The sequence below is a fragment of the Ammodytes marinus genome, assembly GCF_949987685.1.
Source record: "Ammodytes marinus genome assembly, chromosome: 3".
Classification (NCBI taxonomy): domain Eukaryota; kingdom Metazoa; phylum Chordata; class Actinopteri; order Uranoscopiformes; family Ammodytidae; genus Ammodytes; species Ammodytes marinus.
The window spans coordinates 26,065,199-26,079,082 of record NC_137232.1 but is presented as its reverse complement, the minus strand read 5'-3'; the positions used below and the strand labels follow the sequence as shown (position 1 = coordinate 26,079,082).

Here is a 13,884-nt window from a genome sequence, read left to right as displayed (position 1 = left end):
TAGCCTAATGAATATGTAGGAATGGTATCCTCCATGTTAAATCAATCATGCACGACTAAAATTAAATATTTCTTAATACATTATTCAATAGGCATATTTATCATACTCACTTTCTCCTTGCGGCTTTCCAGTCGATGGTCAACTGCCAATGGGCTTCGCGCGATTTCTTTATATGTCCATGGATTTAGGCGCGCGCAAAGAAATGGAAAACACCCCTTCAAAATAAAAGGTTTATTCCATAATAATTTCCATTTATCAAAATGTTTGTTTCAAACTAGTTAGTTATGATGAACAGCATAATTTAGGTTTTAAGTGGATATAAAATAATAGGCTATACGATACACCTATGATTTGGCACATTTCATAGTTACAATACTTTCAGTGAGGCCTTATCCTCTGTTCTCTTGTTTGGGGACATGTTAACACAAATCAGTCAATCTTGTCACACTGCCTGTCCTCAGCACACATTCTCTGCAATCTCTGTTAGTCTACCAGGCTTACAGGCTCCAAGCATATCAGTGTTTAGCATCTGAGCCGAGTTAACAATAACTTAATGTCCAGGGAGACGGTTGGGAGATGAGATCTGTTTTGTATAGGCTAGTTGACCTCAGTGTCTAGAAATGTTTCTGAACTTTGTTTAAGAGGTAGAGACATAAAACAGGCAATAGGTGTAATGGTATTATTAATATTAATTGGAAGAAAAGAACGAAAAATCATGTATACAACCAAAGCAGTTTCGGCATGCAATATCTTTCTTTTGAGGCAAGCTTCCGGCCATAATGCCCTGAATGTTGCCCATTTTGGTCACATCTTCAAACTGACCTACTGTATGCTATTCATTAAGTTGACAATCTTTCAACACTTGTTTAGTTCTATTCTGATTGTATGGTGGTGACATACAGGCAAGTCTGAGGCCTTTCAAGTTCAAACTGTTTTTTCTGTTGGTTCTCTTGGTCTGTTTGAAAACAAAGTCATCATGTTTGAATACTTGAAAAACAAAGTTGTTATTTCAGCGTACTTGGAAGCTCATTTTTCTAATGAAATGCAAGGGCTTTTGTGTCCGACCGAACCACAAGCACATGGTAATAATGACCTGGATGGTCAGAGGGATTGCAATACGTAAAAGTGACTTATTTTGGTCGCTATTTCCACAAAAACAAACGAACCAGAACAAAGAAGAGTGAAACCATCATCCAGGAGCAGTTAGAGTAGATTTGAATAGGCCTAAATCTTTCCGCAATTATGGAGGGGGTGTTATTGAAGTGGAATCAGGTAGTGGCCGAGAGGGCCTTTTTGATTCCATCATCATCTCTAGGCTATAACTAAAGGAGACACGTGCAGAGAGAGACTCGGGAAGATAGTGGTTCTGGTCTCATCAGGTTTCTTTATTGAAGTTTGCCATCAGTCTCAAGTTACAAGTGAGCAGACACAGCTCCTAATACCAATACAGATGTTTAACCTATTACAAAAGATAGGCTACCTCTCAGATCTTTAACCATAATTCTAGTCTAGCCTTAACCTCGGTGAAGTGGAGCCGAACCCAAAAGCCATACCGAGTCGGGCCTCTGGAAAACAGGCAGCAGGACTGCCTGTAGAGCGCTTCCTTTCAGTGAAAAGCCATTGGCCTTTTATGCAGATCATCCTGTGTCTGTGTGTGTGTGGGTGCACGCCTGTGTGTGTGTCTGTGTCTGTGTGTGCATGTGTGTGTGAGAGTGTGCATGTGTGTGTATGCGTGTACGAGTCTCTCCAATACCTGACCATATTAGCAACTGGCTGCTTCTAATAGATTATAGTAGTTCTATTTGTTGCAGAGATGTTGTAATATTGTTCCTGTTTTCTACTGTGTTTGCAACACCTGCTGTTGTTGCAATCTGTAAGGTCATTATGACCTGTGACTTTCTGCTTGACTCACAAATTCTGTAACTCCTTTCAAATGTGGCATGTTGAAATAATCCTACATTATTTTATGTTGGTGGTGGCAGGGAATTAATTAGGCAATGTTTTCATGAATCACTATTTTTTATAGGCCCTAGGCCTACACTCAAATATCCATTTATGTCAATTGTATTTGTTGTGTTTGAAGCACATTGAACAGACTGTTTGAAATGTGGCATGCCATTTTACATTTTTCTTCACTTAAACCGCTTGATTTTGAACAGAATATTTCTCATACTCTTGATAATCTATCAAATCTGATTACATGAATGTGTAAAGCATCACACGAAACACCTCACAGTAGGCTACTATCACTTTTTAATTTTCTACTTTTAATTTTTAAAACTAGGCCTACAACCTAAACAACATGGCTGCCCCGTTTCCCGCGACTGAGAAGGGGCGTGTCGTATTGTGTTTATATGACAATGCGTCTGCGTCAGTCAGTTGTAACTGTCATACACGATCTGAGGAGCCTGCACGATATGAGGTGCGCGTGCGCAAAATGGCCGCCATCATTGACAGCCCGCTTAGCTCAAAGTGTTTTGGAGAGCCACAGACTGCACTAAAAACAGACTGTAACTCGCTCAATTCTGAACCAATTTGCATGACATTTAGTTTGTTATGAAGATAGAACAGTTAATCATGCTACTGATTACGTGTTGGAATTAAATTCAGTTACGGGGCGGCTAAGCCACGGACTTTGTGTGTGTGTGCGTGCTTGTGCTCACGGAGAACTTTATGAGGGGGCGGGGGTGAGGACGCTGACGTGCGTTGCCTAGGCGACTGCGGGCTTTCCAAGATGGCGGCCGTTCTGCGCATGCGGTCCTCATCATCGTGCAGGCTCCTCAGAGATCGTGTAGTGACAGTAACCACAAGGTAAAGTAGGGCGAATGTTCTTTCAAATGTACCTGTATGTTTTTATTTATGTAATGTTATATGTAGTATTGATATTAGACTTTCCGACAACCCACCTAATTTTAATTAAAACACACGCTAGTTACTTTATATTATAGACCGATGTTGTCAGCATTTAATCTTTCACTGCAGTTGCTTAGACATGTCATTTGAATAAATTAGTAACTCTTGTGAAACTAGCAAGACACGTTTTTAAAGTACAGTGCCACAATACTATTTTCTAAATATTTCTCATATATGCAATTTTGTTTAGCACTGTAATGTCTCCTCAGATAGCAACTGTAACCTAACACTACTAAATGTTTCAATTATGTTTTCATTTTAGAGGAAAGAATCAGGTGAGCAGGGGAAAAAGTCAAAAAATAAAATAAAACACACTGAGAAGGATGTGCGCTTATTGGCTGAGAAACAGACATCTTATGGAGGTTAGTGTGACTTCTCCTGATTCAATGAGTCTGTGCATCCGTCTGAGGTTCATAAAGTCTCCAGTTCTCTCAAATTGATGGCTAATGATATTTAAATTCCTTTTCTAAGTGTTACTGTAGTTCCTTACATTACAATATCACACCACATTAAAGTTGAAATGGTAACTAGATTCATGTAAAAGAGGCTTTGGCTGTTTTTAATGGCCATTGAAAGGTAGAGATACCAATTTAATCATTGCCTGATCATAAGATTTATTTTATGACAGGATCCCGGCCATCCTCTCACTTAAAGCCAAAGGATACCCATCAAGATGATGCCACCACTTCAACAGAAAGTAAACAAAGTTATTTACATCATCTGGTGAATGTTGTATTAAAAATGGCAGTATATAAATAGAATTGAACAACCATGCAACTTATAATTTATGTTAGTAATTTGTTTTTGTTCTGTCCTTGTCTTTTTGTCATATTTAAGCTACTGCATTAGAAGTGGAAGAGGCGCAGCAGACAATTGGTAGGTTTTAAGCTCTATGAACATGTCTTGATATCATAGTTTATTGGAAATTTCCATTTGATATCATTAGTTTGGCTTTCTTATTTCAAATTGGTTTGTTTATCATTTACATGTCGGCATTCAGACATTATTGTCTACAAGCAGCTAGAGCTGCAAAGATTAATCGACGAATCGATTATTAAAATAATCGCCAACTATTTTGATAATCGATTAATCGTTTCAAGTAATTTAATAAAAAATGTCCAAATTCTCTGATTTCAGCGTCTCAAATGTGAATATTTTCTGGTTTCTTCAATCCTATTATGACAGTAAACTGAAATATCTTTGTGTTTTGGACATAAAAATACATTTGAGGAAGTCAACATGGGCTTTGGAAAATTGATCAACATGTTTCACCATTTTCTGACATTTTACGGGCCAAAACACTAATCGATTATAATCGAGAAAATAATCAACAGATTAATCAATTATCAAAATAATCGTTAGCTGCAGCCCTACAAGCAGCCCAAAATCAAGAGTGAGTTTACCTTTTGAAGATAGTAATTTCATGCTCTGCTCCTAGACTTAAAGCTGCAGTTGCTGAAGGAAAGCTTGATGGAAGATCCATTGGATTGTTCACTAGAAGCTTTGACGGTTCCTAGGACCTGGCAGATGCGGCAGACACTGTCCGTTGAGAAATGGGAGACTGCAAGGCCGCATCTATTGGATCTGATGCTCTCAGCAGAGAAACCTTTGCTTGAGCTTTGTGACCACTGCAACATAGAACAGGCTGTAATAAGATGTCGCGACTGCCTGCCAAAGCACGACTGTGACGTGTTCCATCATCAGAGCTGGGTTTTACACAATAGGGACTCTCTGGTTGAGGGTTTTTATACAGCGATTCCACCTACATGCTATGCATTGCTAAATGATGATGGGACACATACAATATCTGAACAAGGTATGTATGTATGAAAAGTTTTAAAATTATTTTAGATTATAAAATATTGTTTTGGAGATGTACTCCTTATTTCTTTGCTTTGTATTTCATTATAGCACGTCTGTTACCAGTTGCTCGGCCCAGCAACATATGCAGTTGTGATGCTGCAGACATCACTGTTTCTACTGGTAAGCATACCATCATTGAAGCATTGGGCTATGATTCTGCAACGACTACACACAGTATATTGAGAGAACCGAATTGAATTGGTGTAAAAATTTAGGACATATTATATTCCCTTGTTTCCACAGGACGATATGATCTGTCCTTGCCTACAAGTACCTGCAGGTCCTGCTTAACGTCATGGACTCCTGGACTGAAAGACCTACAGGCCAGTGGTTACTGGCCTGGTAATGTGGTTTTTCAGACATTGTACGCTATTGATGTCTTTAAGACATTCGAAGAGCTGAAAGTCACTGCACCAGGTTTATCCCAACAAGCATTTGTTAAAATGCTTGAGCAACGTTCTAGCACCTTTGGGCGCGTAAGTCATAGCATTTTCTTCAGAGAATGTAGTCACCTACACTGGCTGTGCTATTAATTGTTCACATAATTGAATGTTATCTCCTTTTTAATAATAGGCAGGGAGTATTTATGGTGACAGTCTACAGCGTAGCTTCTTGGAGTGGACATACTGTCGCGATGATAAAGACAAACTACTCCACAAAAAACCTTTCTCATGCCCAGCCTGCGCTGAGGATGTTGCAGCAATCTCGCTTGACGGAAACCGGAAGATGTATCGATTCAGCAGGACCAAAGGGTACTGCTGCTTATTAAATTACATTAATTTAAGTATAATGTATCATTGTATTTGGAAATTCCTTAGGCATGGAATCTGAATGTCTCCTTTGCAAATGTTTAAAGTGGGTGAAAATGCATTCTTCGACGGTGCATTTTTTGCAAAGGACAAGGATGTGGCAGACTTTGTGCAGCTTATCCGGAATCGAGTCCAACCTGTGAGTTGTATGTTTATTATAATCACAAAAATGTGGCTAACACAGTTGCACTTAAATTATATTTGATCATACATTGTAGAAAATTACGCTTCCAGGTTAAATATGTGCTTGTTAAAACACAAAGCTGAAAAGTACCATTTTCAGAGAAGCAAAAACATGCTGTATATTTCTTATTTGAGTTCGGTAAATTAGATGTTAAGCTTTATTTTCAAACCGTTTATGTTACATGTTTTCAAAGGTATCTGGGAAAGGTGTCTGTGGGAAGTCACAATGGACAGCTGCACGAGAGACTGCCAACAAGTCTGGGTCCAAAGTGGATGAAGAGGGTGTGGAGGTGGCTGTCTGTCGTCATGGCATTCTTTTTAAAGCCTTGAACATGTTTAGGGGAGAGATATTTGCATATCCTCTTTTCCTACAGAAGGAGCTTGCCATGGCCTATAAAATACAGTTCATTTGCACAGACATCATGTGCAAATACTATCCATACCTCCAGAAAGTGTGCGAGTCCTTTCCAGAACTTGTTCCACTCTTGCAAAATAGGCCATTCCTGTCCGTGATGCACGCCAAGGGTCACTCTGGTAAATGTGAGGTAATGTATCTATTCTAGATTACCTCCTACACTGTATATTGCTTGTGTTATGAATGTTGTTGGGGAAAGTTAATCTAATCAATCGCAATATGTAAACGATCACTTAAAAAGTATATTAACAAAGCAATTTTGGAGGTGATGTGGAAAATTCAAATTATGATCTTATTCCACCACAGGTGCAGTGGGGTGGACGCAATCAGGAAGGAGCAGGTTAGTTGTCCAGCATGCAGCTGAGATTGACTATAACTAAAGATTAAGCAAACCCTACCCGTAAAACATTTAAACATTTGAAAAGGCATCAAAGAGGTTTTACTGTGAAAATTTAAATCACACATGCTGTTACATCTCAGTGTTTTTTTTTATCATGTCTTCCAATGGCAGGTATGACAGTTGGCGAGGAGGTTGAGCAGGTGAATTCTTTTTTGTCACGTGTTGCACTGACGACAAAGTACATGACCAAATCCAGTAAGTAAATTAATGTTTCCTTCAACATGTAGTACATGATTTGTATGCCATTTCTACCATCATCTTTACATAATCTTGCTCAAATCAAGCTTTACAATTTTGAAGAATGAACGAAAGTCAAAATATTGAAGTTGAAAATCATCTACTACAACAGTTGTATTAGTAACCTTTTCTCCCCTGCACTGATAGCACGGACTGATATGATAACCATTCAAGCACGAGGCTGGAATGAAAGAAAGAAGAAAGACCTACACAAATACCTCTCTCAACGATATGTCAAGGTATCTTTTCTCTTTGGCATTTTGCATTCACTAACATTCCGTTACAGTACCATTCTTTGGAAAGCAGCTTACCCCTAAAGTGCATGAAGCTCTATTATGATGGCCAAAAAAAAAAGAGTTAATTCTTGCATGCACGACGCAGGAGGAGCGGCATTAGTCGTGACCTGTGTCCGCCTGTGCCCGCCTGTGCAGGCACTTATTTCTGACACTTTTTCCTTGAAGCCTCGGATGGAGAACCAGGCTGACAGCCGCGCAACCTTAACACTTTACTGTCAAATACAGGGGTAGCAGTTAAAGTTATTGGGGGACGAGATCAGCAAATAAAGATGGTCAAATAACTAAAGGAAGTCCCCCGCTCGGAATATTGAATTAACTTTTTTAAACTAAATAATCACTAACGCGTTTGCGGAAATAATATTAATCTCATGGCCGGTCCGGCGGGCCCGTCCGGCGGGCCCGTGTGGGCTGTACGGGCCGCCCCTCCGGGGGTTTCGGCTGTGGTTGCTCCTCGTGGCAGCGGTGCATTTGGCTATTTCCCTATTCTATACTCTATTCTCTATCTACGGTCCCGGTCCTCCTCGGGACTAGTGCCGCACTGGGGCGTGCTCTCTGGGGGCGGGGTGCTGGGGGGCAGCTGGGGGCCAAGCCCCGGAGGCCGCCGCGACCGCCTGTCCGGAGGCAAGGCAAGGTCCCACCCCCCAGCAGCGGTGCCCACGGTCAGACGCCAATTTGCCCCAGCTCGAGCGGCCAGGGCAGCCCACCGGAACAGCCCAAGACCGGTACCTACCCCAGAGCAAACTCCCCCCCAGCAGAGGCCAGAGAACCGACCCCAGACAGGGTGACCCGCCACCGACCCCGCGCCAGCAGAGAGGTGGACGAGCGCTAACCAAAGGTTAATTCAAAGAGATAAGTCTTAAGTTTAGACTTGAACACCTCGATAGACTCAGATTGCCCGATCTCTATTGGGAGTGTGTTCCATAACGAAGGAGCTCGATACGAGAAAGCCCTGCTGCCGGCAGCTTTCTTAACTCCGGGGACAGACAGGAGCTCTGCAGTCGTAGACCGTAGTGCCCGTGATGGGGCATATCGCGCAACTAGGTCAGACAAATATGAATTGTTCACCATTGTTATAGCGTTATTATTAACAGCCTGAGGAGCTGCCTCGGTCTCGGTTTGTCTGGGCCTGAGTACCGGTTGTCCTCCCACTGAAAAATTGTCCTGCCGACGCTAATTGCATAACTGATACCATTTCTCTGACATTTGTTCTCCTCTGTCTATCTTCCATGATTGGCTGAGCGTTGCCCCGGGGGTTGTCTCCCTCTGTCTACCAAGCACTCTCCATACTACTCGACTGACTCTGAGTTCTGTGCGGAATCAGCTGTCCTAGGAACGGATGCTCCCCGCCTGCTATTGCCTCACATCAGCCTTGATTCACCGTCCATCAGGATAGTACTCTTTCTACTCGCTTGCTTGTTCAATCTTTAAATTCATTTTTGCTTTGCTCACTGGTTACCTGTCTCTCCTCTTCCAGTTTTCCCTGGTGGTGACGAGACGGTGTGGATCTGGTCCCCCCCCGGTAACATCTGAGAATGGACCATCAACGCGAAAGATGTTGCAGTGGTTAAGGACGCCACCTGGAGACGTGGGATGTAATCCCGACGATGGAAACCTTAGTTTTCCCTGTTGGAGACGAGACGGTGTGGATCCTCTGGCAGCATCTGAAGTCTTCCTGCATCCACACTATTCGCACTTTACTTAGTATTACCATGTAATCACCTGGTCAATGATCAAATTCCTTCGTGATTTTCTCTACTTATCTATTGCAGCATGTCCGTCCTGGGAGAGGGATCCCTTACTCTGTCGACTCTCCCTGAGATTTCTTCAATTTTTTTTTTATTCCCGTTAAAGGGTTTTTACTGGGAGTTTTTTCTCAGCCGAGCTAAGGGTGTAAGGGCAGGGTATCATATTGTATCATATATCATATTGTATGAAATGTAAAGCCCACTGAGACAAATGTGTTTGTGTTTTTGGGCTATACAAATAAAACTGATTTGATTTGACGCTTCCAACATGGATTCCTCCATAAGACTTACCCTCTCAATGTACAAAATGTAATATTAATATTTGTAATTCTCCGCTCAGGAGGATAATTCAGATTATTGGCAGAGGTGATTTTACACCAATGAGGACATATTTATGAATGAGGATATTGATTTTAGCTGATAAATTACTTAAAACGTTACAGTGTCCCCTTAACCCTGTTGGGAACAACAAAGTATTTCTCACAGACTCGCATAAATATTGTTGTTTCAATAAATCATTGTACAAATAATCAATTGAATCTTTTTTCCTCCTACCATTTTTTTCATCCTAGCATTCTTGATATCTTTACTCGTAAACCCAATGTATTGCTGAAGATTGACGTGTATTCCACCTCGACCTTATTTTCCAGAAGGTTTGCAAGTGTAGGCCTACATCCTTTAGCGTCAGTCAATATCATAACATACAGTTGATATACCAATATGTTAAGAAATAGAGTAACAGAAAGCATAAACCTGATCCATTCCTCATCCCCACGGATCCTGCGTTAAATCTAGTCTACTACACATTGCATCTTATTAAATGAGCGATTCATCTTGTTGTTTATTTTATGGTCACTTGTGAATAAAAATGTACATTTCATTGTCAAAACAAATCTCATTGAGGTCCACCTCACACCTTGGGTGTCATTACCTCGGCGGCACTCGTGGAGGCGCTGTTTAGTCTGGCGCCAGGCTATGATATATATATGGGTAAGTTTGTGAATGATTGTAACTTGGGAGGCTTCGGGTTTGACTATTTCCTTTGCAAGAACAAGAATAAAAATTAAGAACAGTGTCAAAATAGTGTCTTGTTGAAATCCAGTGTCTCGTGTCAGCTGTGTACCTGTCAAACCTTACTTGTGGTGACGTCATGCGCCAGCGTCGTTATGGCAACGCGTGCCGTCGGCTTTCACAGTTAAATAAGTGAAATACTTTAGCGAACTCTTAAGGTGATTAAGCTTCATCTGAGCGTTTTTATTTTTTGCAAGACATTGGTTTACAAAGTCCCAAGAATGCAGAAGTTAGGCACCAATAATAAAGTCAAAAGTAAAAGTAATCTGGTCATTAAAATGTCACACAACTCGATCACAACCACTCGTTTTTCATCAAGGCACATTAAGGAGATAGCATATAATTATATAATGTAAAAAATAATTAGAAGCACATATTTTACATAGGCCTATACAAATGTCTAAAAACAACAACAAAACAGTAACTCATCCAAGCGTCAGTAAGCCTATATCGTTGTGTACTTCCGGGTTTGAAAAGGTCGTAAAATGAGTATTTAAAAAGTAGCCTAGATAGATTTAACACCCAAATCACAATTTATTATCTAGGCTACGTCCCCATGCTGCTGTGGTAATAAAAATGGGTTGGGAAGCATGAAAAAGTCGTCTTTTATGTGTGTATCAGATAGCCTACGTAGGCTAATATATGACACATTTGTGTCACCATGGCAACGCGTGGGCATTACGGTGAAACGTCGGTTCACAACATTGTATGACGTCGATTCAGAACATTTTGCTGGCAGGACCGAGCTATCCGCGTAACATCTAAACTAAAGCTAATGTGCATTCGCTGAATCAAGATTGTGAATATAAAGTACACATTTCTCGCTAAAAGTGTTATCAAAAAACCTTAAGATACAGAAACGGCCGTAAAATTCAGCTTTTTAGACGGCCTGCCGCCATCTTTCTTCTGTGCTGAAATTGAAAACTTGAAAGTCACGTGGTGCGGGCGCAGTGTCCACTTTTTACAATGGAACGTCGATTCAGAACGTCGAAACGTTGTCTGACCTACGTAAATCGTGGTTTGCGGAAGAGTACTCTGCGGACGTTTTCCTCTGGATACTGGGTTGGTAAAAGAGGCTATAGTCTCCCCACCAGCTGGTCTGCCCACATTAAGTCATGTATCATCAGCAAGTGATCAGCATTTTGTCACAAGCACAATTCTGTAGTTTCTAAACATTCTCTATAAACATATCTTCATGTTTTTTCTATTGCAGTATTTTTTATGTACCTCTCCCTCTCTCTCTCTCACGCGGATGACCTACATTTCAAGCCACCATGTTCTGCTGCATTCCCTCTCTCTTGACACTCACAGGAACACAACCCTATACATGTTTTATTAATTTCTGGGCTGAGTACAGACTGATGCAAAACACCGAACAGACCCCATGAACAAAGGGACAGCACACACTTAAATCAGAACAGTTGTGAAAAATGTAAAAACAACCTTTCACACTTCTATACACCTTTTACACATTCAAACACTAACATAGTCAATGTGCATTTCCTTGTATAAGCTATACACCACTCTGGATATATATGGCCACATGAATTACTTGCCTTAAAAGTTGTTAAAAACGTTTCTCATCAGATTTCAGTGGGTCTACTGTTGTTCCAAAACAGCATGTTTAACTTACTGCTGTAACTGCTGTTAAGCATGCCTTTTTCCACGTGACATGTCTCAATGTGTGTGTGTGTGTGTGTGTGTGTGTGTGTGTGTGTGTGTGTGTGTGTGTGTGTGTGTGTGTGTGTGTGTGTGTGTGTTTCAATTATATGTGATTCTTTCATGGATAAGCCATAAAGCTTGACATTTGGTTTACATCAAATCTCAAAATTGACTGTTCAAAGCTTTAACTTTAAATGTAACTTATTTAGCCTGAGGGGACATTTTTCTTGCAGCCAGGTAGAACATAGCATACAGCATAGGGATACTCATTCACATGGTCTGTTGTATGAAACATGAGTACATCAAGTGACACATACACATGAATAAAGCTGATTGTAGATGAGTCATCGTGAGTGTTAAATAGTTTTGTGGCCTGAGGAATTAAATAATTATTCACCCTCTTGGATTTTGGTATAGGTTTAATCTTTGCCTGGAGGGGAGACGCTAAAGCTCTCCATTCAGATGATGAAGAGGACACTATAAAATAAATCCAGAGCCTTTGAAATATTGCCCTTTTACAGAACACATAAAACAGATCACACAATGTAATACCAGTGATCTGACTATATGTTGCAACCTGTACTTGTCACAGGTTAAATACATTATCATTCAAGTAACAATAGAGAAGGTGATGATTGACCATGGAGATATAGGAGATTGTCATGAGCTGACCTCACATCCTAAACCTGTTGTGCTTTCAGAAGAATGGCAGTTATTTTCCCTTTTTGATTATTTATGAATTGCCACAACTGTGTAGTTATTACACAACATTAACTAAAGTACATATATACTTTTAACACTGAACTTGTTCGGATCTTGGCACTCAATACTCCAGCGGTCGTTACGATATGTATAAAATCGGCAACAGGACACAGCCCCGCGACAATCCAGTGAAAGAATACAAAATAACTGCACAAAGTTAAACGGACTGACACACTTGAATCTATCCACCAGAAATTCCATTATTCATCCATCAATCCAAACAGTAATTTGCATGCTACTACTATGTAGGGCTGGGTTTTGTTAAAGCTCACATATTATGCACTTTGCTGTCAATTTTATATGGTCTAAGTAGTCCTTAATACTTATTTTTTTAGATGTTTGCTGAAAAACCCATTCAGATCATTTATTGTAGCAAACCTCTATACCCTGATTGTCTTCTGGTCTCAGGATGACCTATATTTGTTGCATCTGGCTGGCCCCTCCCACCTCTCTGCCGGGCTTTCTTTATATGTCCATGGGGCTCTCCCACCGTCTCTGCCGTGCTCTCGCGATACTAGAGAGACACTGCGTGACTGCGAACACAGTGTTTACCCGGAGCTAAGCCATAGCTGGTTGCTTGTCCCAAAGCTAATAGCTATACACCAGTCAGGCAAAACTACCAATAAAAACTATTATTTTAGTTTCACCGTTTAAAAAAAAGCACAGGTAGCTTCCTATCCGTTGTGTATTAAAAACGAGGCATTAATAGACTGCTGTGGTTAAGATAAATTAGTGGAGTATGAGCAAAAGCATTCTGTGTTGGTGTATGTAACATTCAGGCTGTACTAAGGGCATCTTGTCGCTTAGCGGGGAAAACAACATGGCTGTCGCTCGGTACATTTTCCATCGGATCTCGGGGCCGTGGACCAATAAGAAATGGGGGGGTGGGGTTATCATAGACTAGTGCACGGTGGACGTTTCTGGGGGGAAGCATGGACATATAAAGCAAATGTGGGGATGTGGCTGTGCCGACTATTACGTAATAGTCGGCGAGAATTCTGACTGGAGTATATTGGGGGGGAGGGTTGGGGGTTTCAGAAAGGGGGAGAGTGAGAAAAGGAGAGATTGTTATTTGTTTTGATAGTTTGGCAGTCTCTAGGCACACCGTGGATCCATGGATATGTTAGAATACATTTAAAAAGTGCATTTAGCATAATATGTGACCTTTAAAAGCAGAAGAGAGCTTTGAAGGTGCTTAAAAATCAAGTCAAGAATGGTAAGCAAGGTCAAGGTCAAATTTATTTATAAAGCACATTTACAAACAGCGGGTACTGCCCCAAAGTGCTGTACAGGTTAAATTATAATAAAATAATCCACATTTAATACAAATAAGAAACCAAAAGAAAAACACATAAGAAAATACTGAGCTCAGCTGGTTCCGAAGCCCAGTGCAAAAAAATGTGTCTTCAGCAGACATTTAAAATTTTCCAAAGAAGTGGCAGATCTGATGTATAAAGGAAGATAATTCCACAACTTGGGTCCAGCTACAGCGAAGGCTCTGTCTCCCCTGCTCTTCAGCTTAGACCTG

General features: G+C 40.8%; 2 protein-coding genes across 2 annotated transcripts; both read left to right on the top strand.

Moving 5' to 3' along the window:
• Positions 1–2,784: 2,784 nt before the first annotated feature.
• On the top strand, positions 2,785–5,639 carry LOC307248424 (uncharacterized protein; the record flags this gene model as incomplete). Its single annotated transcript, XM_080024822.1, has 9 exons — positions 2,785–2,811; positions 3,176–3,275; positions 3,542–3,610; positions 3,751–3,789; positions 4,352–4,729; positions 4,825–4,896; positions 5,020–5,252; positions 5,350–5,528; positions 5,633–5,639. Exons 5-9 carry the CDS (start codon positions 4,384–4,386, stop codon positions 5,637–5,639), a joined length of 837 nt encoding a protein of 278 aa, XP_079880948.1. The 5' UTR covers positions 2,785–2,811; positions 3,176–3,275; positions 3,542–3,610; positions 3,751–3,789; positions 4,352–4,383.
• A 7-nt stretch (positions 5,640–5,646) lies between these two features.
• LOC307248574 (uncharacterized protein) lies at positions 5,647–9,119 on the top strand. Its single transcript, XM_080024992.1, has 6 exons — positions 5,647–5,724; positions 5,963–6,313; positions 6,490–6,523; positions 6,695–6,778; positions 6,968–7,059; positions 8,392–9,119. The coding sequence occupies exons 2-6, from the start codon at positions 6,101–6,103 to the stop codon at positions 8,542–8,544; spliced, it is 576 nt and encodes a 191-aa protein (XP_079881118.1). The 5' UTR covers positions 5,647–5,724; positions 5,963–6,100; the 3' UTR covers positions 8,545–9,119.
• The last annotated feature ends 4,765 nt before the right edge of the window (positions 9,120–13,884 follow it).

What these genes read in the sequence shown, in the direction of transcription:
- LOC307248574 (XM_080024992.1), top strand. Translation starts at nt 6,101, where the DNA reads ATGTTTAGGGGAGAGATATTTGCATATCCTCTTTTCCTACAGAAGGAG. An exon ending in GTCACTCTGGTAAATGTGAG is followed by an intron (nt 6,314 to 6,489) that starts GTAATGTATCTA and finishes ATTCCACCACAG; the next exon opens with GTGCAGTGGGGTGGACGCAA. An exon ending in ACGCAATCAGGAAGGAGCAG is followed by an intron (nt 6,524 to 6,694) that starts GTTAGTTGTCCA and finishes TTCCAATGGCAG; the next exon opens with GTATGACAGTTGGCGAGGAG.